At 48.0% G+C, this 22,294-nt stretch overlaps 1 protein-coding gene across 2 annotated transcripts in view; it reads right to left on the bottom strand.

Moving 5' to 3' along the window:
- Nucleotides 1-22,294, bottom strand: part of INTS10 (integrator complex subunit 10) — a 309,261-nt gene that overhangs the window by 144,027 nt on the left and 142,940 nt on the right. For both annotated transcript variants that reach the window (XM_069205745.1, XM_069205746.1), the window contains exons 11-12: nucleotides 17,574-17,656; nucleotides 11,191-11,343 (exon numbers count right to left, since the gene is read on the bottom strand). In XM_069205745.1, the coding sequence (XP_069061846.1) occupies nucleotides 11,191-11,343; nucleotides 17,574-17,656 (236 nt within the window). The remainder of the gene's footprint in view (nucleotides 1-11,190; nucleotides 11,344-17,573; nucleotides 17,657-22,294) is intronic.

Here is a 22,294-nt window from a genome sequence, read left to right as displayed (position 1 = left end):
CCTAATGTTTTTACACCAAGTTAAAGATGTGTACTTATTTATTCCTTAAGAATTATTTATTATCTTGTTTTATGTGCTTTTATGGCCATGGATCGAACAAAGTTGATGATGATGATGATGATGATGAATTATTGACCATGTGGTTTAGACAGGGCTTTGGAACAGATTTTTCTTAGATAATACGTGGGTAATCATTTTGTGGTTCTGCTACTGTATCACTAGTGTTAGCCGCAAAGAGCTATTTTTATGCACTTGTCTGGCATTAGTGCCATTTTAACATGAATCTGATAACCATTTTAAGTTACTATATAAGCTTTTATTACATTGTGCTTGTGTTTTTAATGACTTGACAGTGCCTAAATTTGCCTATACGATTGTGCCGGTTGCAGGTGCCCTTACTAAAGTATGCCACTTAAACTACCAAGAAACTGTACTATTATGTAACATCAACTCAGCACTCTAAAGCTTAAATCATGGGCCTGATAGCTTGCACTTATCTTGGTGATGGTACCACCTGGGAAACTTGAATCTGAAACCATCTCATATTGTTTTAAGAGCCTTAAATATTTGTATTATTTTTAACACTATGAAGCAGATGTTCAGAAACCTTGGCATCTAAATGTTAAGTTATGTATCGGGAACAATGGTGGACTATAGTAGGCCATGGCCTATAGAAGCTATTTTTATTCTAAACTCTATTTTATGCCAGTGTGAAAGTATAATGGAACAAATGCACCTTCTTTGTATAATTTAATGTGTAACTTTTATGACCCATGGTCGAATAAAGTATATATATATATATAAGATTTAAGATCTACTTCTAAACGGCTACAGGCTTCCCGGGGAGGCGGGAGGGCACATGTGAATCTGCAGCGACTAATGCCACGAACAGATGTACACTGGGTAAGTGACATTTTCAGTTCGATGGCATATGTTGCTGCAGATACACATGTTTGGCATAGACTATAAAGCAGTTACCTCCCCTAAAAGCGGTGGTTTAGCCTGTAGGAGTTGAAGTAGTTTGGAATAATGTTCTTAGTACAGCTTGGCCCACTGTAGCTTGTTGTGCATTTAGTACGTCTACACAGTAGTGTTTAGTAAATGTATGAGGCGTAGACCAGGTTGCAGCCTTACATATTTCGCTCATAGGAATGTTTCCTAGAAAGGCCATTGTAGCACCTTTCTTTCTGGTTGAGTGTGCCTTTGGTGTAATAGGCAATTCTCTTTTGGCTTTAAGATAGCATGTTTGAATACATCTGACTATCCATTTAGCAATGCCTTGTTTAGAGATTGGATTTCCTAAGTGTGGTTTTTGAAAAGCTATGAACAGTTGTTTTGTTTTCCTGATTAGCTTTGTTCTGTCAATGTAGTACATTAGTGCTCTTTTGATGTCTAATGTATGTAGTGCCCTTTCAGCCACGGAATCTGGTTGTGGGAAGAACACTGGCAATTCTACTGTTTGATTTAAATGGAATGGTGAGATTACTTTTGGCAGAAATTTTGGATTTGTTCTTAGAACTATTTTATTTTTGTGTATTTGAATAAATGGTTCTTGTATGGTAAATGCCTGTATTTCACTTACTCTTCTGAGGGATGTGATTGCAATGAGAAATGCGACTTTCCAGGTTAGATATTGCATTTCACAGGAATGCATGGGTTCGAAAGGTGGACCCATGAGTCTTAAGACGATGTTAAGATTCCATGAAGGAACTGGTGGTGTTCTTGGTGGTATAATTCTTTTTAGCCCTTCCATGAATGCTTTAATAACTGGTATTCTAAATAGAGACGATGAATGAGTAGTTTGTAGGTAAGCAGATATTGCTGCGAGGTGTATTTTTATAGATGAAAAAGCGAGATTCGCTTTTTGCAAATGTAGTAAGTATCCCACTATGTCCTTTGTAGAGGCATGCAATGGTTGGATTTGATTGGTATGGCAGTAGCAAACAAATCTTTTCCACTTAGATGCATAGCAGTGTCTAGTGGAAGCTTTTCTAGCTTGTTTTATGACCTCCATGCATTCTTGTGTGAGGTCTAAGTGTCCGAATTCTAGGATTTCAGGAGCCAAATTGCCAGATTCAATGATGCTGGGTTTGGATGCCTGATCTGTTGTTTGTGTTGTGTTAACAGATCTGGTCTGTTGGGTAGTTTGACATGCGGTACTAGTGAAAGGTCTAGTAGAGTTGTATACCAAGGTTGTCTTGCCCATGTGGGTGCTATCAGTATGAGTTTGAGTTGGTTTTGACTCAACTTGTTTACTAGATATGGAAGGAGAGGGAGAGGGGGAAAAGCGTATGCAAATATCCCTGACCAACTCATCCATAGAGCATTGCCTTGTGATTCGCGGTGTGGGTACCTGGATGCGAAGTTTTGGCATTTTGAGTTTTCTTTTGTTGCGAACAAATCTATCTGGGGTGTTCCCCAAATTTGAAAGTACTTGTTCAGAACTTGGGGGTGAATTTCCCATTCGTGGACTTGTTGGTGGTCTCGCGAAAGGTTGTCTGCTAGTTGGTTTTGTATTCCTGGAATAAATTGTGCTATTAGGCGAATGTTGTTGTGAATCGCCCACTGCCATATTTTTTGTGTTAGGAGGCACAATTGTGTTGAGTGTGTTCCTCCTTGTTTGTTTAAATAATACATTGTTGTCATGTTGTCTGTTTTGACAAGAATGTATTTGTGTGTTATTATGGGTTGAAAGGCTTTTAACGCTAGAAATACTGCTAACAGTTCTAGGTAATTGATATGAAATTTTGTTTGGTGTACATCCCATTGTCCTTGAATGCTGTGGTGATTGAGGTGTGCTCCCCACCCTGTCATGGAAGCATCTGTTGTTATAACATATTGAGGCACTGGGTCCTGAAATGTCCGCCTTTGTTTAATTTTTTGCTGTTCCACCATAGAAGCGAGAGGTATGTTTGGCGGTCTACCAACACCAGATCTTGAAGTTGACCCTGTGCCTGTGACCATTGTGATGCTAGGCACTGTTGTAAGGGTCGCATGTGTAGTCTTGCGTTTGGGACAATGGCTATGCATGATGACATCATGCCTAGAAGTTTTAGCACAAATTTTGCTTGTATCTTTTGGTTTGGAAACATAGCACTTATTACCTTGTGGAATGCCTGCACTCTTTGTGGACTTGGAGTGGCAATTCCCTTTGATGTGTTGATGGTTGCTCCTAGATATTGTTGTGTCTGACACGGTTCGTGGTGTGATTTTGTATAGTTGATGGAAAACCCCAGTTTGTGAAGGGTTTGTATGACATATGTGGTGTCGTTTGTGCAGTTTTTTACTGTGTTGGTCTTGATTAGCCAATCGTCTAGGTAAGGGAAGACATGTATCTGTTGTCTCCTGATATGTGCTGCTACTACTGCTAGACATTTTGTGAACACTCTTGGTGCAGTTGTTATTCCGAATGGCAACACTTTGAATTGGTAATGTATTCCTTTGAATACGAACCTTAGGTACTTTCTGTGAGAAGGGTGTATCGGTATATGAAAGTACGCATCCTTTAGGTCTAATGTGGTCATGTAATCTTGCTGTTTGAGCAGTGGAATGATGTCTTGTAGTGTGACCATGTGAAAGTGGTCCGATATGATGTAGGTATTTAGTGTCCTGAGATCTAATATTGGTCTTAATGTTTTGTCTTTTTTTGGAATTAGAAAGTACAGGGAGTAAACTCCTGTGTTTTTTTGTTGTACTGGTACTAACTCTATTGCATCCTTTTGCAGTAGTGCTTGAACTTCTAGTCCTAAAAGTTCTAAATGTTGTGGTGACATTTTGCGTGTTTTTGGAGGGATGTTTGGTGGGAATTTGTGGAATTCTATGCAATAGCCATGTTGGATTATTGCTAATACCCAATTGTCTGTTGTAATCTGTTGCCAAGATTGGTAGAATTGGCTTAGTCTTCCCCCCACTGGTGTTGAGTGAAGGGGTTGTGTGACTTGAAAGTCACTGTTTAGGTGGAGGTGTTTTTGGAGTCTGGAATCTTCCCCTACTCCTTGGGAATTGACCCCCTCTATATCCCCTGAAACCTCCCCTTTGGAATGAACCCTGATATGGTGTGGTTCTTGTTTGTTGGCTGGTGGTGTCTGTGGGTTGGCCACGAAACCCCCCTCTAAATGGAGTTTTTCTAAAAGAGCCTCTGCTCTGCTGGGAGTAGAGTGCGCCCATGGCTTTGGCCGTGTCTGTGTCCTTTTTAAGTTTTTCAATGGCTGTGTCCACTTCAGGGCCAAAAAGTTGTTTCTCGTTGAAGGGCATATTAAGGACAGCCTGCTGGATTTCAGGTTTGAAGCCTGAAGTGCGGAGCCAAGCGTGTCTCCTTATGGTGACAGCAGTGTTGACTGTTCTCGCTGCAGTATCGGCTGCGTCCAGTGAAGAGCGGATTTGATTGTTTGAGATCGTTTGTCCCTCTTCAACTATTTGCTGCGCCCTTTTTTGGTATTCTTGGGGAAGATGGTCTACGAGAAGTTGCATCTCATCCCAGTGTGCGCGGTCATATCTGGCCAGCAGCGCTTGAGAATTTGCGATGCGCCACTGGTTGGCTGCCTGTGATGCTACTCTTTTTCCTGCCGCATCAAATTTTCTGCTTTCTTTGTCCGGAGGTGGGGCGTCGCCAGATGTATGGGAATTTGCTCTCTTGCGAGCTGCCCCTACTACTACGGAGTCAGGTGGTAACTGCGAAGTAATAAACACTGGGTCTGTGGGTGGTGGTTTGTATTTTTTATCCACCCTTGGGGTGATGGCTCTTGATTTTATGGGCTCTTCAAAAATTTGTTTTGCGTGCCGTAACATCCCTGGTAGCATTGGGAGACATTGATATTGGCTATGTGTAGCCGAGAGGGTGTTAAACAAAAAATCATCCTCTATAGGATCGGAATGCAGTTGGACATTGTGGAATTCTGCAGCCCTAGCCACCAGTTGCGAATATGAGGTACTGTCCTCTGGCGGTGACGGCTTTGTGGGGTATGAATCGGGATCATTGTCCGGCACTGGGGTGTCGTATAGGTCCCAAGCGTCTTGATCCTGATTATCTTGACTTATGGTAGTTTGCGCTGGTGAGTGCATTTGTGGCGGTGTTTGTGCCGGCGATGCCTGTTGTGGTGGAGAGGGCGGAGGCGTGACTTTTTTAACCACTTTGGCTTGTGGTTGTGCGTCATCCTTGGGAAGTCCGATCCTTCTTTTCCTCATTATTGGGGGAAGGGTTGATATCTTCCCTGTGTCTTGCTGGATGTACAGTCTCTTTTGTGTGTAGTCTGATTCTACACTTTGGAGCTCTTGTCCAAATCTGTGCATCTGGCCACTTATTCCTTGTTCCTCTGTGTAGGATGAAGGTGTGGAAATTTTCGGCGCCGAGAGAGAATCTTTTTTCGGCTTCGGCACCGACAGAATTTTTGTGGCTTTCGGCAGTGAGTCTCGGTGCCGATGTTTTTCGGTGCCGGTATCTTGTTTTTGCCTCTCGGAGCCGCTATCTCGGCTCCAAGGTTGCTCCATGGCGGTCCCTCGACCGGAGTCGGGTGTCTTCGCTATGGGCGTGCCCTTTTTCGGCGCCTTCGACGGGTCGCCTGTTTTATGGGTCGAGCCATGGCCTGTTGGCAGTGGCGTCCCCTGGGCTTTTTTTTTCTCGATGGTTTTACTTTTCGACGTCTTACTCACTGTTTGTTGCTGTTGTTCGACGTCGGAGTCTCCGGATTCTGAGTCCGGAACCGAGAATGTTTCCTCTTCGTCGTCGAAACGTTGTTTTGTCGGCATGGACGCCATTTGTAGACGCCTGGCTCTTCGGTCCCGGAGTGTTTTTCTGGACCGGAAGGCTCGACAGGCCTCACAGGTATCCTCCTTGTGCTCGGGGGACAAGCACAAGTTACAGACCAAGTGCTGATCTGTATAAGGATACTTACTGTGACATTTTGGGCAGAAACGAAACGGGGTCCGTTCCATCGGCTTCGATGTCGCACGCGGTCGGGCCGACCAGGCCCCGATGGGGGAATCGAAGCTACCCCAAAGTCTTCCGATGATCGGTGTCGATGTACCTAACTATCCCGATACCGAACGGAACAATACCGACGCTTTCTTCCGAGATTCTGACTAACTTTCCGAACCGAAACACGGAGCGAAAAGGAATACGTCCGAACCCGACAGCGGAAAAAAACAATCTAAGATGGAGTCGACGCCCATGCGCAATGGAGCCGAAGAGGGAGGAGTCCTTCGGTCCCGTGACCAAAAAAGACTTCTTCGAAGAAAAACAACTTGTAATACTCCGAGCCCAACACCAGGCAGCGGACTGTGCCAAACATGTGTATCTGCAGCAACATATGCCATCGAACACTCAATTTAGGTTTTTTTCTTTAGGTCTGGGAGGTTAGTAGCCAATGGCTACTAGCCCTGAGGGTGGCTACACCCTCTTTGTGTCTACTCCCGGTGGGGAGGGGGTCACATCCCTAATCCTATTGGGGGAATCCTCCATCTGCAAGATGGAGGATTTCTAAAAGTCAGAGTCACCTCAGCTCAGGACACCTTAGGGCTTGTCTTGACTGGCCAGAGACTCCTCCTTGTTTTTCTCATTATCTCCTCCAGCCTTGCTGCCAAAAGTGGGGCAGTGGCTGGAGGGGCGGGCATCTCCACTAGCTGGGATGCCCTGTGGTGCTGTAACAAAGAGGGTGAGCCTTTGAGGCTCACCGCCAGGTGCTACAGTTCCTGCAGGGGGAGGTGAGAAGCACCTCCATCCAGTACAGGCTTTGTTCCTGGCCACAGAGTGACAAAGGCACTCTCCCCATGTGGCCAGCAACATGTCTGGTGTGTGGCAGGCTGGCAAAAACTAGTCAGCCCACACTGGAAGTCAGGTATGTTTTCAGGGTGTATCTCTAAGATGCCCTCTGTGGTGTATTTCATAATAAAATGTACACTGGCATCAGTGTGCATTTATTGTGCTAAGAAGTTTGATACCAAACTTCACAGTTTTCAGTGTAGCCATTATGGTGCTGTAGAGTTCGTGTATGACAGACTCCCAGACCATATACTTTTATGGCTACCCTGCACTTACAATGTCTAAGGTTTTGTTTAGACACTGTAGGGGCATAGTGCTCATGCACCTATACCCTCACCTGTGGTATAGTGCACCCTGCCTTAGGGCTGTAAGGCCGGCTAGAGGGGTGACTTATCTATGCCATAGGCAGTGTGAGGTTGGCATGGCACCCTGAGGGGAGTGCCATGTCGACTTAGTCATTTTCTCTCCATCAGCACACACAAGCTGGCAAGCAGTGGGTCTGTGCTGAGTGAGGGGTCCCCAGGGTGGCATAAGATATGCTGCAGCCCTTAGACTCTTAGAGACCTTCCCTGGCATCAGGGCCCTTGGTACCAGGGGTACCAGTTACAAGGCACTTACCTGGATGCCAGGGTGTGCCAATTGTGGAGACAAAAGTACAGTTTAGGGAAAGAACACTGGTGCTGGGGCCTGGTTAGCAGGCCTCAGCACACTTTCAAATCATAACTTAGCATCAGCAGAGGCAAAAAGTCAGGGGGCAACCATGCCAAGGAGGCATTTCCTTACAACGTACATGCTGCATACCACTCTAAGATAGTTACAGCGCTGTGGCATTACCAGTTTATTAATAACTGATAGGATATCAAGACACCAAGTGTGCTTTGATAGTTTAACAATCAACTGTGACTGGAGCACTTGTTTCAGGCCCTGCACAGCACACACATCCTAATGATCATGGGCAAAAACATCCAGGAACAGGACAAGATTCAGTTTTGGATAGTTTGTCCATCCTCACGCAACACTCCAGGATAAATACAGGATGTAGGAAGCTGGCTCTTTATACGGTATGTCAAAATGAGATCTACTGTGCAAAGAGCCCAGGGGTTCTCTTACTAGTGGAGAGGGGCTTGCTCTAGCAATCCTAAGGTGCTCTTTAGGGGGTAGTGTGGTCGGGCAGCCTTAGGAGAGGAGTGCAGACCCTCCAGCTTTTCACGATTTGAAGATTTTACTGTGAAACTGGCAGAGGAACGCAATCACCGCTACTGTTTGCAAAGCTGCCATGATAAGAAGTAAAAAGAAACCATCAACTCACTTTACTTTATGTTCCTTAATTTCCATGATGCCCGGCAAACTTGCTTTCCCAGTAGCAGGCATGACGTGCCTCTCCGTGTGATATCCGCTTCAGATACACAGGAGAGCTGGGTCTTGCTTTCTGTTCTGCACCGTCCTCAGCCCACGGATGGGATACACTACTGCTGCAGAGCCAGAGGTTATGTTACTGAGCAGAGGACAGCAGAGAGACAGCTTTCCTCACTCTGCTGTAGCGGTTGCGAAGTGTTCTATCGCGCCCGTGTCGCGAGCCGGCATGGAGAGAGAACATCACAGTGTTGTTATGAGTCTGACTTTGCAGAAGTGCTACCAGAGCACTTACAGAGCTAGGAGTGCGGCCGCCAAAATATCATTAATAAACATTTACCATAAACACGAGAGAGTTAACATGAAAATGTTTCAACTGTTTGCTTAGAAAATTAGAAAGCTTTTTATAAAAGCATCTAAAGAAATCAAGTTTATTCTCTATTCCTTGCAAACTCAAATCTCCACATTCACTATGTACAAGCTATTTTTGGCTCACAGGTGTTACATACAGTTGCAGGTCTATTTACGCAAAAGCATTTATTTAGTACTTTTATAAAGCACTTTAGGTCACATCTCCGAGCTCACAAAAGGGCAATGTACATATCTTATCCTGTCCTCCGTAGCTTGGTGGCCGGAACATTTGCCCAGTCAGGATTAGTGCTGAGCTGATGGAAACAAACTGCCTATCCCAACATCCACACAGCGTCCTTTGCATCAAAGAACAGTAAACACGTCCATAGTAATTACACAGGGCCCTTAGTGTGTACGACAACCACTGCAAACTCGTTCTATTGTGTACGGGTAGTTATACACAATAAAACTACTTGGCAAGTAGAAGTGCACACTGTTCTTTGTTGCAAACATGGGGGGCCGGATGTGTGCATGCGTGTATATTTAAGTGTGTGTGTTTGTGGAAATTACATTCCCATAGGCATAATAGAAGACTGGGACCACTCATACATCTTCGACCAAGGTTTATACTCTTACTCAGGCCCCCTAGATTTTCGCAATTTCACAAATCAAAATTTTGCCTGCGTGATGGTACTGGTACAATAACCCTAGATCACCCGGCCGGGAGTGGTCTCTGATAGGGTCACACATAGTGGGTCTTTTGGCTACTGTGTGCATACAAAGGACACCGTCCCCTTCCCAGAACAGGAGTCGGAATCCCTTATAATCTGGGGTTATTGAACCAGTACTATCACTCAGTTAGGTCTTGCGTAATACTAGTGTTGATAAACTAGGTTTGGCGTTAGCATGCCTCTCCAGATAGGGATCTTTAGCCCTGAAGAATGCCCCTGACCTGTGGGGGCAGAAACATGCGGACTCACTGAGACAGGGTGAGACATTAACCTCAGCAGTTCCGTCGCCCTTTGTTTCGAGACACATCTGTGGACACCACTATTGGAGGAGATAAACTGCTTGTCCACAAGCTATGTTTAGTGAATCTGGATCCCCCATCTGTCCAGTAGCTTTTATTTAAGAACTCGCTCCTGTACAGGTCTGCCCGGAGGTGGAGTCCACCCTTGTCGTATCATTCTACGAGGGTGGGAAGAGGTCGCCGACGATGAAGCATGACAGGAATAAGTGTGCTAGGATTCCTCCTCCATAAGGAAAAGCTTCCCTCAAGTTCTGTTACGACTGCAATCCTGTTACACCCCTACGTGGGACCTCGATCTGCCGACCACTGCAGGCAACAGTCGACTATGCCTGTGAGTTACCAGACCTGACGAGAGAGTGATATTGGGACTTGGGAGGACGTATGGTGGCCCAAACAAACTACTCCTCTCTCTCTCAAAGTTAAACAGGCCTAAGTAAAACCATGTGTCAAGTGCTGAGCATCGAACACCTTCTCATAGGTCAACTGAGGGAAAAAGACACCATGAGACCCTGGACAAGTGTGTTTGTGGACAACAAAGAAATAAAACAATGTGTCATACATTTTACATTCAAGACCCTTCTAACACGGTATCTGAGGAAAGACAGACTACGACGAAATAAAGCAAATGTCACATGCTGAACATCCAAGCACCTTCCCACAGGAATAAAGACACCATGGCACTCTTGACGTGTGTACGTTGACATTGCTGAAATAAAACCATGTGTCATGCTGAAAATGCAAGCACCGCCTTACAAGCCAAGGGAGGAAATAAGACTCTCACAAATGACATCTTGGGCATGCGTGTGCATCGCATGTTTAACATCCGAGCACCCTCGAGTTGGGCACCTGCAGGAGAAGGCAAATCTGTGACGCCCAAGATGTGTATGTGAAAGAAACAAGTGTTACAAGATTAAGATGAGAGTACATCTCCCCTCACACCTTTATAAAGAACAGAAGAACGACTTCAAACAAAAATCACAAACTCTCCACACAGCCAATGGACTTGAAATGGGTAGGTCACGTGTGGTTCGTAACGTCAATCTAGGTACCCAAGGGGGCATGAATGTACCACGATGCTGTGGGGGAGCGCGTAATTACACAGAATAAAATGTTACTAAGCAATGTGAAGCTGTGTCTACAAACCGGTTTGGTAATCCAACATGACAATCAGGATTTATAAAGCGCGGCTAATCACCCAAAAGGGCATCCAGGGGTGAAGGGTTTGTCTCTTAAGGGTATTTTCTCTGCATCATTTAACTTGTGTGCTCAGTTCAGGCTCTAACTAGTCAGGAAGGAGTCAGAACTGACCCACATTTAGGGAATGCATTTTTAAGTGTGCAACTTTAGCCTAATACTGAAATAAAGTCTCAATAAAGATATTACGCTGGCTGCACAAGACATTCATTGAGAGTTATTTACGTGTTATCCTTAGCTACGCTTCAATACCTTGCGACCCCAAGAAAGCCAGGGCCTAACGATTAGGTGCTTGACAAATCAGGGAGTTCGCAGTACGAAACTGGCCCTGAGCTTCCAAGGACATCCCCAGTCTGTGTCACACTTTATTCCAGACTTCACAGTCCCTAAAGAACTGGCTGGACTTGATACCACTACTGCCTGCTTGTACCAGTTCAAGCCTTGTGGGTGCCACGAGGGCTGTATCGGTGCCCTTCGTCCCCCTCGGCACCAATGGTTTACTTACTCTGTATTCACCAAGAGCAAAGTGGCATGTCGCCAGCTGAATGAGCGGGCGATGCTGCTCCAGAGAGACCTGTCCCAGGATCTGCAGAGGGGCGTGCGCGCCATGGAGAGAGCTCAGGATGTGGAGACTTGAAACTGCCTTCTTGTACTGACCCTGAAAGAACAAGAGTAAAACTGGACAAGTAAAGAAGAGCAGAGACGATTCAAGTTCAAGTGTATTTGTTATTCATAAGTAGTTAATAAAAACCAATACACCATACACATTGTTTAACGATATATACAGTCAACCTCTAACCATGACATACCTAATATCTATGTCACATGAAATAATGTTGTTTGAATGTTCTTGCTAATGATAACCTCCTATTTAGAGGTAGATACATTGTTACCATACCCTCGTAGGTCTAACTATACTGTGAGAACTAAGTTCTAATAAATTATCCAAGAATACAGCTAAAAATATTTCGTAAATACTATACGGAAGCCTATAATCCAGCCAGTACTTCTATTATATTAATAATGAGCCTATAATAAAACATTTTTTGGTATTAAACGTAAAACCTTTGTAAATCTAGTGTTGAGAGCAAAGTCAGTGGGCTTGAAGCAGGCCATCACCGCTTGTCTGCAGGGCCGTATCCTCCTTTGATTAAATGCTGCCTTTAACAGGGACTTCCGCTCCTTTCGTAGGATGCTGCAAATACAACTCAGGTGGATTAGATCTTCCGGTCCATGGCCGCACCGCCTCCACCGAGGAATTGTTGCAGGGCGTTCCCATGGCAATAGATGGGCACCACCAGGGATAATGCCAAATCGATATTTGATTAAAAGATCCGTGACCACCCAGCCTCCAAATATGGTTAATATTTTAAGAGCAGAGAAGATTCAAAACTGGAAAGACAAAGACAGCAAGCTCCACGTCCTGTCCCCGTCCTCCTTGCTAAATATCCCAAGTGAGGGACAGAAGGAATGTAAAATATATTGTTCAGCATAAAGACTTAGAGGGTTCAAAACTTTGTACTTACAAAAGACACGTGACTAAGACCAGGATGGAGATCTACTGAGACATACCAGACAAAGAGCAGAAAATACAAATATGCACCTGCAAGACCTACTGCTGCCGACCAGGGCATATTGGGTGACAGTTGTGGGGTGTCCCGTGCCCTATGAGATGCCCAGTCTAGTGCCCTATGTACGTCCTAAACATGACCAATAGGACTCCAATACCTTTCTCAGGACGCCTGTAATATCCTTATTGAGACATTGTGGGACTTATCTTCCCTGCAGGGCTGCTGTACCCTTGATGGGACTCCATGGCACAGATGCTGTACCCTTGAGGGGACTCCATGGCACAGATGCTGTACCCTTGAGGGGACTCCATGGCACAGATGCTGTACCCTTGAGGGGACTCCATGGCACAGATGCTGTACCCTTGAGGGGACTCCATGGCACAGATGCTGTACCCTTGAGGGGACTCCATGGCACAGATGCTGTACCCTTGAGGGGACTCCACGGCACAGATGCTGTACCCTTGAGGGGACTCTATGGCACAGATGCTGTACCCTTGAGGGGACTCCACGGCACAGATGCTGTACCCTTGAGGGGACTCCATGGCACAGATGCTGTACCCTTGAGGGGACTCCATGGCACAGATGCTGTACCCTTGAAGGGACTCCATGGCACTGTGCTTCTCAATACAGATGCTGTACCCTTGTTGGAACTCCATGGCACAGATGCTGTACCCTTGAAGGGACTCCATGGCACAGATGCTGTACCCTTGAAGGGACTCCATGGCACAGATGCTGTACCCTTGAGGGGACTCCATGGCACAGATGCTGTACCCTTGAGGGGACTCCATGGCACAGATGCTGTACCCTTGAGGGGACTCCACGGCACAGATGCTGTACCCTTGAGGGGACTCCATGGCACAGATGCTGTACCCTTGAGGGGACTCCATGGCACAGATGCTGTACCCTTGAGGGGACTCCATGGCACAGATGCTGTACCCTTGAAGGGACTCCATGGCACTGTGCTTCTCAATACAGATGCTGTACCCTTGTTGGAACTCCATGGCACAGATGCTGTACCCTTGAAGGGACTCCATGGCACAGATGCTGTACCCTTGAGGGGACTCCATGGCACAGATGCTGTACCCTTGAGGGGACTCCATGGCACAGATGCTGTACCCTTGAGGGGACTCCATGGCACAGATGCTGTACCCTTGAGGGGACTCCATGGCACAGATGCTGTACCCTTGAGGGGACTCTATGGCACAGATGCTGTACCCTTGAGGGGACTCCACGGCACAGATGCTGTACCCTTGATGGGACTCCACGGCACAGATGCTGTACCCTTGAGGGGACTCTATGGCACAGATGCTGTACCCTTGAGGGGACTCCACGGCACAGATGCTGTACCCTTGAGGGGACTCCATGGCACATGCACAGATGCTGTACCCTTGAAGGGACTCCATGGCACTGTGCTTCTCAATACAGATGCTGTACCCTTGTTGGGACTCCATGGCACAGATGCTGTACCCTTGATGGGACTCCATGGCACAGATGCTGTACCCTTGAGGGGACTACATGGCACAGATGCTGTACCCTTGATGGGACTCTATGGCACAGATGCTGTACCCTTGAAGGGACTCCATGGCACAGATGCTGTACCCTTGAAGGGACTCCATGGCACTGTGCTTCTCAATACAGATGCTGTACCCTTGTTGGGACTCCATGGCACAGATGCTGTACCCTTGAGGGGACTCTATGGTACAGATGCTGTACCCTTGAGGGGACTCCATGGCACAGATGCTGTACCCTTGAGGGGACTCCATGGCACAGATGCTGTACCCTTGAGGGGACTCCATGGCACAGATGCTGTACCCTTGAGGGGACTCCATGGCACAGATGCTGTACCCTTGAGGGGACTCCATGGCACAGATGCTGTACCCTTGAAGGGACTCCATGGCACTGTGCTTCTCAATACAGATGCTGTACCCTTGTTGGGACTCCATGGCACAGATGCTGTACCCTTGATGGGACTCCATGGCACAGATGCTGTACCCTTGAGGGGACTACATGGCACAGATGCTGTACCCTTGATGGGACTCTATGGCACAGATGCTGTACCCTTGAAGGGACTCCATGGCACAGATGCTGTACCCTTGAAGGGACTCCATGGCACTGTGCTTCTCAATACAGATGCTGTACCCTTGTTGGGACTCCATGGCACAGATGCTGTACCCTTGAGGGGACTCTATGGTACAGATGCTGTACCCTTGAGGGGACTCCATGGCACAGATGCTGTACCCTTGAGGGGACTCCATGGCACAGATGCTGTACCCTTGAGGGGACTCCATGGCACAGATGCTGTACCCTTGAGGGGACTCCATGGCACTGTGCTTCTCAATACAGATGATGTACCCTTGAGGGGACTCCATGGCACAGATGCTGTACCCTTGATGGGACTCCATGGCACAGATGCTGTACCCTTGAAGGGACTCCATAGCACAGATGCTGTACCCTTGAAGGGACTCCATGGCACAGATGCTGTACCCTTGAAGGGACTCCATGGCATAGATGCTGTACCCTTGAGGGGACTCCATGGCACAGATGCTGTACCCTTGAGGGGACTCCATGGCACAGATGCTGTACCCTTGAGGGGACTCCATGGCACAGATGCTGTACCCTTGAAGGGACTCCATGGCACAGATGCTGTACCCTTGAGGGGACTCCATGGCACTGTGCTTCTCAATACAGATGCTGTACCCTTGAGGGGACTCCATGGCACAGATGCTGTACCCTTGAAGGGACTCCATGGCACAGATGCTGTACCCTTGAAGGGACTCCATGGCACAGATGCTGTACCCTTGAAGGGACTCCATGGCACTGTGCTTCTCAATACAGATGCTGTACCCTTGAGGGGACTACATGGCACTGTGCTTCTCAATACAGATGCTGTACCCTTGAGGGGACTACATGGCACTGTGCTTCTCAATACAGATGCTGTACCCTTGATGGGACTCCATGGCACAGATGCTGTACCCTTGATGGGACTCCATGGCACAGATGCTGTACCCTTGAGGGGACTCCATGGCACAGATGCTGTACCCTTGAGGGGACTCCATGGCACAGATGCTGTACCCTTGAGGGGACTCCATGGCACAGATGCTGTACCCTTGAGGGGACTCCACGGCACAGATGCTGTACCCTTGAGGGGACTCCACGGCACAGATGCTGTACCCTTGAGGGGACTCCACGGCACAGATGCTGTACCCTTGAGGGGACTCCACGGCACAGATGCTGTACCCTTGAGGGGACTCCACGGCACAGATGCTGTACCCTTGAGGGGACTCCATGGCACATGCACAGATGCTGTACCCTTGAGGGGACTCCATGGCACAGATGCTGTACCCTTGAAGGGACTCCATGGCACTGTGCTTCTCAATACAGATGCTGTACCCTTGTTGGGACTCCATGGCACAGATGCTGTACCCTTGATGGGACTCCATGGCACAGATGCTGTACCCTTGAGGGGACTACATGGCACAGATGCTGTACCCTTGATGGGACTCCATGGTACAGATGCTGTACCCTTGAGGGGACTCCATGGTACAGATGCTGTACCCTTGAGGGGACTCCATGGCACAGATGCTGTACCCTTGAGGGGACTCCATGGCACAGATGCTGTACCCTTGAGGGGACTCCATGGCACAGATGCTGTACCCTTGATGGGACTCCATGGCACAGATGCTGTACCCTTGAAGGGACTCCATGGCACAGATGCTGTACCCTTGAAGGGACTCCATGGCACTGTGCTTCTCAATACAGATGCTGTACCCTTGTTGGGACTCCATGGCACAGATGCTGTACCCTTGAAGGGACTCCATGGCACAGATGCTGTACCCTTGAGGGGACTACATGGCACAGATGCTGTACCCTTGATGGGACTCTATGGCACAGATGCTGTACCCTTGAAGGGACTCCATGGCACTGTGCTTCTCAATACAGATGCTGTACCCTTGATGGGACTCCATGGCACAGATGCTGTACCCTTGATGGGACTCCACAGCACAGATGCTGTACCCTTGAGGGGACTACATGGCACAGATGCTCTACCCTTGAGGGGACTCCATGGCACTGTGCTTCTCAATACAGATGCTGTGCCCTTGATGGGACTCTATGGCACAGATGCTGTACCCTTGATGGGACTCCATGGCACAGATGCTGTACCCTTGAGGGTAATCCATGGCACTTCTCAGTAGAGATTTAGTACTCTTAACGGGACTCTAAAGGTGTCCTCTGCAGGGCTACTGTACATCTGATGAGACTCTATATCACTCCTCTTCTCAATCAGTCATAGCATTTGTAAAGTGCAGCACTATTACCCCTAAGGGTATCTTGATGTGGAGGGTGCTGTGTCTCCGTCGAAAAGCCGTATCTCGAGTCAAGAGGGCTTCAGTACACTTAATGGGACTCTCGGGTGTCCTCGGCAGGCCTGCTGCACTCTTCCTGGGACATATGGGCACTTCTCTTCTCAACAGGGCTTCTGTAGTCCTAATCAGAGTAGAGTATCTTTAACAGACTGACTGCGCTACTTTTAATGGTACTCCTCTGCAGGATTGTGCAATCTTTAATGGTATTCTAGGCTACTACTCTTCTCTGCAGGACTGCAGGGCCTTTAATGCTACTGTAGGTTACTATTACTCATCTCTTAATGGTACTCTAGGGTACTATTACTCATCTCTTCGGGACTGTGGTACATTTAAGAGTAATCTAGGGTAATCCTCTTCTCTGCAGGACTTTTGTACCTTTAATGGTATTCTAAGGTACTACTCCTCTGCAGGACTGCATTACCTTTAATTTTACTCTAGGGTACTCCTCTGCAGGACTGTGGTACCTTTAATGGTACTCTAGGGTACTCCTCTGCAGGACTGTGGTACCTTTAATGGTGGTCTTCTGCACTCCTCCTCGCTGTAGGACTGCAGTACCTTTAATGATACTTTAGGGTACTACTCCTTTTTGCAGGACTGAGGTACATGTAATGATTCTCTGGGGTAGTATTACTCTTGTCTTCAGGACAGTGAAACCTTTAATGATACTCTAGAGAAGTACCCCTCGTCTCTGCAGGAGTACGGTACCTTTATTGATACTCTATGGCACTACATCTCTTCTCTGCAGGACCATGTTACCTTTAATGGTACTCTAGGTCACTACTCCTCTCTTCTGCAGGGCTGCAGCACTTTTAATGGTACTCTTGGGCACAACTCCTATTCTCTGCAGGACTGTGGTACCTCTGTTGGTACTCTAGTGTACTACTCCTACGTAGTTGATCCTGTGTGATTCTGTCATTGAAAAATAAATATAACATAAGAGATGTAAAAGTTACCTGAAAAATGATCATATCTGTGAGGAATATTCTCAGCCACGTCCACGGCTCCGTCTTCCAGGATGAGCGAATTCTTGAAAATTCTGTAGAATGAGTCAGGGCACAGGCTTAGGCTAGGATATAGCGCCAAACAAATGCAGCAGTTAATACCCTCTTCAAATGAACGACTGATTTGGGGGCTTCAGGGATAGGAAGTGTCCTGCTGTGAAGAGCACGCACACCTTCTGCCTGTGTCCCTGGGTGTGCAGGCACTGTGTTCTAAAGATTCTCCGGCCCCCCAAACCCACCTTGGTCCCCCAATAAAGTGTGGTCCCTGGGGAGCAGTCTGATGCCAAGGTGAGCCCGAAAGGGCCCTTTCTTTGCAAGAGTGGGTACTGCCCTCTCCACCGAGCCCAGTGGGTCTGGCGAGAAAGGCCTTCTACCCGTCCCCTTGTGGGGGAATGGCTGCCTTAAGGAGGGTCTGCCACTCCCCAATAACCGGGGTCCCTGACTTCCATCCGTGTGGGCTGGACTTGAAGGTGCGTGTACTGTCTCCCTAAGTATCCCGGATACTGTGCAGGGGCTGACACCCAAATATGTGTCTGCATGGCCTGGGGCCCCTCGAAAGAACCTCTAGGCCAGAGTTAGAGGGAAACCTGTGGAAGTACTGAGCTGCTTTCAGAATCCTCTATGGCCTCCTGGTTCAATCTCCTCTGCGGGAGACATTGGAGAGATGGGTAGGCAAAGCCCTTTACAGATTCTGCACTGAAAACTACACCTACATCCACTGCACAGCTGCTGAGGTACCAGCATGTAATCCCCAGTCTCCTGGCCTCAGTCGCTAAGCCTGTCTGTCAGTCTGTGAACACCCGGGCACCATAACACCTAACCGAGACAAACAGTCTCACAGGCAGAGCCCCTTGAAATGAATCAGCCACAGCCATAAGGATCCTGGTGTAGGGACACCCTCAGTCGACGGTGGACTCCCGAGTACCATGCAGTTGGTGGGCACCGGTCACTGGACACTGCCCTGCACCATACCCTTCATCTGGTTTGCAGCTCCAGATTCTAAATGGTCATTCTGGGAGGTTGGCTTGGATGCAAGCATGGCGTTAATTTGGGCCTGAGTGTGACACTGGTTTGGGTGTGAAGTTGGCATGGGTTTGGCCAAAAGGTTGGCATTCGTTTTGGGTAAGAGGATGGCATGGCTTAGGGTAAGAGGATGGAATATATTTGGGCAAGAACGTGGCATGGGCTTGGCTAAAAGGATGGCACAGGTTTCAGTAAAGAGATGGCATGGGCTTCCGTACGAGTATGGTGTTGATTTGGTCCTGAAGTTGGCACTGGTTTGGGTAAGAGGTTGGTATGAGTAAGAGGATGGCATGGGTTTGGCCAAGAGTTTCGCATGAGTTTGGCCAACAGTTGGGTTTGGGCCAGAGGGTAGCATTCGGTTAGGTCCAATATCCGCATTGGTTTGGCTCCTGTGACAACCTACAACCAGTCAGGCGACTGTACGACACCCTGTCTTACATTCCCTAGACCAGCACCAGCCAGAGCCACAACGCAGCTGTCCTCTATAAAAGTGAAGAACTGGGCCTGTAGATTGTGTCTTGACGGGATCTGGGACTGTGGCACCAGTACTTGATAACACCAACTGATAACAGGGCAAAGACTTAAATGTTATAGGAAGATCTAGTGTTTAAAGCTCAGGCACACTAATAACATCTGGAGTCTGATCTCTGGCTAAAAAAGCATAGAGACTTCTGGTTTTCATTGCTGATCCCTATTATGTATTCACTATTGGGTTATGTCTCAATTAAAGTTCCCTAATTTACATAAAATAAAGCACTGACTGGGCGCTCAGTTACTGTGTACTGTTGCGTTTTACTGTGTTCTGCCTGACAAACCCTCACGACCTCCTTCAGCACGCCTTATTCTGCTCGGAGTGTGTAACCTTCGCCACCTCCTTCAGCACACCTTATCCTGCTCAGAGTGTGTAACCTTCACCACCTCCTTCAGCACACCTTATCCTGCTCGGAGTGTGTAACCTTCACCACCTCCTTGAGTAAGCTTTATCCTGCTCAGAGTGTGTAACCTTCACCACCTCCTTCAGCACACCTTATCCTGCTCAGAGTGTGTAACCTTCACCACCTCCTTCAGCACACCTTATCCTGCTCAGAGTGTGTAACCTTCACCACCTCCTTCAGCAAGCCTTATCCTGCTCGGAGTGTGTAACCTTCACTACCTCCTTCAGCACACCTTATCCTGCTCGGAGTGTGTAACCTTCACCACCTCCTTGAGTAAGCCTTATCCTGCTCAGAGTGTGTAACCTTCACCACCTCCTTCAGCACACCTTATCCTGCTCAGAGTGTGTAACCTTCGCCACCTCCTTCAGCAAGCCTTATCCTGCTCGGAGTGTGTAACCTTCGCTACCTCCTTCAGCACACCTTATCCTGCTCGGAGTGTGTAACCTTCGCCACCTCCTTCAGCACACCTTATCCTGCTCAGAGTGTGTAACCTTCACCACCTCCTTCAGCACACCTTATCCTGCTCAGAGTGTGTAACCTTCACCACCTCCTTCAGCACACCTTATCCTGCTCAGAGTGTGTAACCTTCACCACCTCCTTCAGCACACCTTATCCTGCTCGGAGTGTGTAACCTTCGCCACCTCCTTGAGTAACCTTTATCCTGCTCAGAGTGTGTAACCTTCGCCACCTCCTTCAGCACACCTTATCCTGCTCGGAATGTGTAACCTTCGCCACCTCCTCAGCAAGCCTTATCCTGCTATGAGTGTGTAACCTTCGCCACCTCCTTCAGCAAGCCTTATCTTGCTCTGAGTGTGTAACCTTCACCACCTCCTTCAGCATGCCTTATCCTGCTCGGAGTGTGTAATCTTCACCACCTCCTTGAGTAAGCCTTATCCTGCTCAGAGTGTGTAACCTTCACCATCTCCTTCAGCACACCTTATCCTGCTCAGAGTGTGTAACCTTCGCCACCTCCTTCAGCACACCTTATCCTGCTCGGAGTGTGTAACCTTCACCACCTCCTTGAGTAAGCCTTATCCTGCTCAGAGTGTGTAACCTTCACCATCTCCTTCAGCACACCTTATCCTGCTCAGAGTGTGTAACCTTCACCACCTCCTTCAGCACACCTTATCCTGCTCGGAGTGTGTAACCTTCACCACCTCCTTGAGTAAGCTTTATCCTGCTCAGAGTGTGTAACCTTCGCCACCTCCTTCAGCACGCCTCATCCTGCTCGGAGTGTGTAACCTTCACCACCTCCTTCAGCACACCTTATCCTGCTCAGAGTGTGTAACCTTCACCACCTCCTTCAGCACACCTTATCCTGCTCAGAGTGTGTAACCTTCACCACCTCCTTCAGCAAGCCTTATCCTGCTCGGAGTGTGTAACCTTCACTACCTCCTTCAGCACACCTTATCCTGCTCGGAGTGTGTAACCTTCACCACCTCCTTGAGTAAGCCTTATCCTGCTCAGAGTGTGTAACCTTTACCACCTCCTTCAGCATACCTTATCCTGCTCAGAGTGTGTAACCTTCACCACCTCCTTCAGCAAGCCTTATCCTGCTCGGAGTGTGTAACCTTCACTACCTCCTTCAGCACACCTTATCCTGCTCGGAGTGTGTAACCTTCGCCACCTCCTTCAGCACACCTTATCCTGCTCAGAGTGTGTAACCTTCACCACCTCCTTCAGCACACCTTATCCTGCTCAGAGTGTGTAACCTTCACCACCTCCTTCAGCAAGCCTTATCCTGCTCGGAGTGTGTAACCTTCACTACCTCCTTCAGCACACCTTATCCTGCTCGGAGTGTGTAACCTTCGCCACCTCCTTGAGTAACCTTTATCCTGCTCAGAGTGTGTAACCTTCGCCACCTCCTTCAGCACACCTTATCCTGCTCGGAATGTGTAACCTTCGCCACCTCCTCAGCAAGCCTTATCCTGCTATGAGTGTGTAACCTTCGCCACCTCCTTCAGCAAGCCTTATCTTGCTCTGAGTGTGTAACCTTCACCACCTCCTTCAGCATGCCTTATCCTGCTCGGAGTGTGTAATCTTCACCACCTCCTTGAGTAAGCCTTATCCTGCTCAGAGTGTGTAACCTTCACCATCTCCTTCAGCACACCTTATCCTGCTCAGAGTGTGTAACCTTCGCCACCTCCTTCAGCACACCTTATCCTGCTCGGAGTGTGTAACCTTCACCACCTCCTTGAGTAAGCCTTATCCTGCTCAGAGTGTGTAACCTTCACCACCTCCTTGAGTAAGCCTTATCCTGCTCAGAGTGTGTAACCTTCACCATCTCCTTCAGCAGGCCTTATCCTTCTCTGAGTGTGTAACCTTCACCACCTCCTTCAGCAGACCTTATCCTGCTAAGAGTGTGTAACCTTCGCCACCTCCTTCAGCACACCTTATCCTGCTCGGAGTGTGTAACCTTCACCACCTCCTTCAGCAAGCCTTATCCTGCTCTGAGTGTGTAACCTTCGCCACCTCCTTCAGCACACCTTATCCTGCTCGGAGTGTGTAACCTTCGCCACCTCCTTCAGCACACCTTATCCTGCTCAGAGTGTGTAACCTTCGCCACCTCCTTCAGCACACCTTATCCTGCTCGGAGTGTGTAACTTCCACCACCTCCTTCAGCAAGCCTTATCCTGCTCGGAGTGTGTAACCTTCACCACCTCCTTCAGCACACCTTATCCTGCTCAGAGTGTGTAACCTTCACCACCTCCTTCA

Source organism: Pleurodeles waltl, chromosome 1_2 (assembly GCF_031143425.1).
Source record: "Pleurodeles waltl isolate 20211129_DDA chromosome 1_2, aPleWal1.hap1.20221129, whole genome shotgun sequence".
Taxonomy (NCBI): domain Eukaryota; kingdom Metazoa; phylum Chordata; class Amphibia; order Caudata; family Salamandridae; genus Pleurodeles; species Pleurodeles waltl.
Note: the sequence above shows the minus strand (reverse complement) of the source record. Positions and strands in the feature narration are given on the sequence as shown.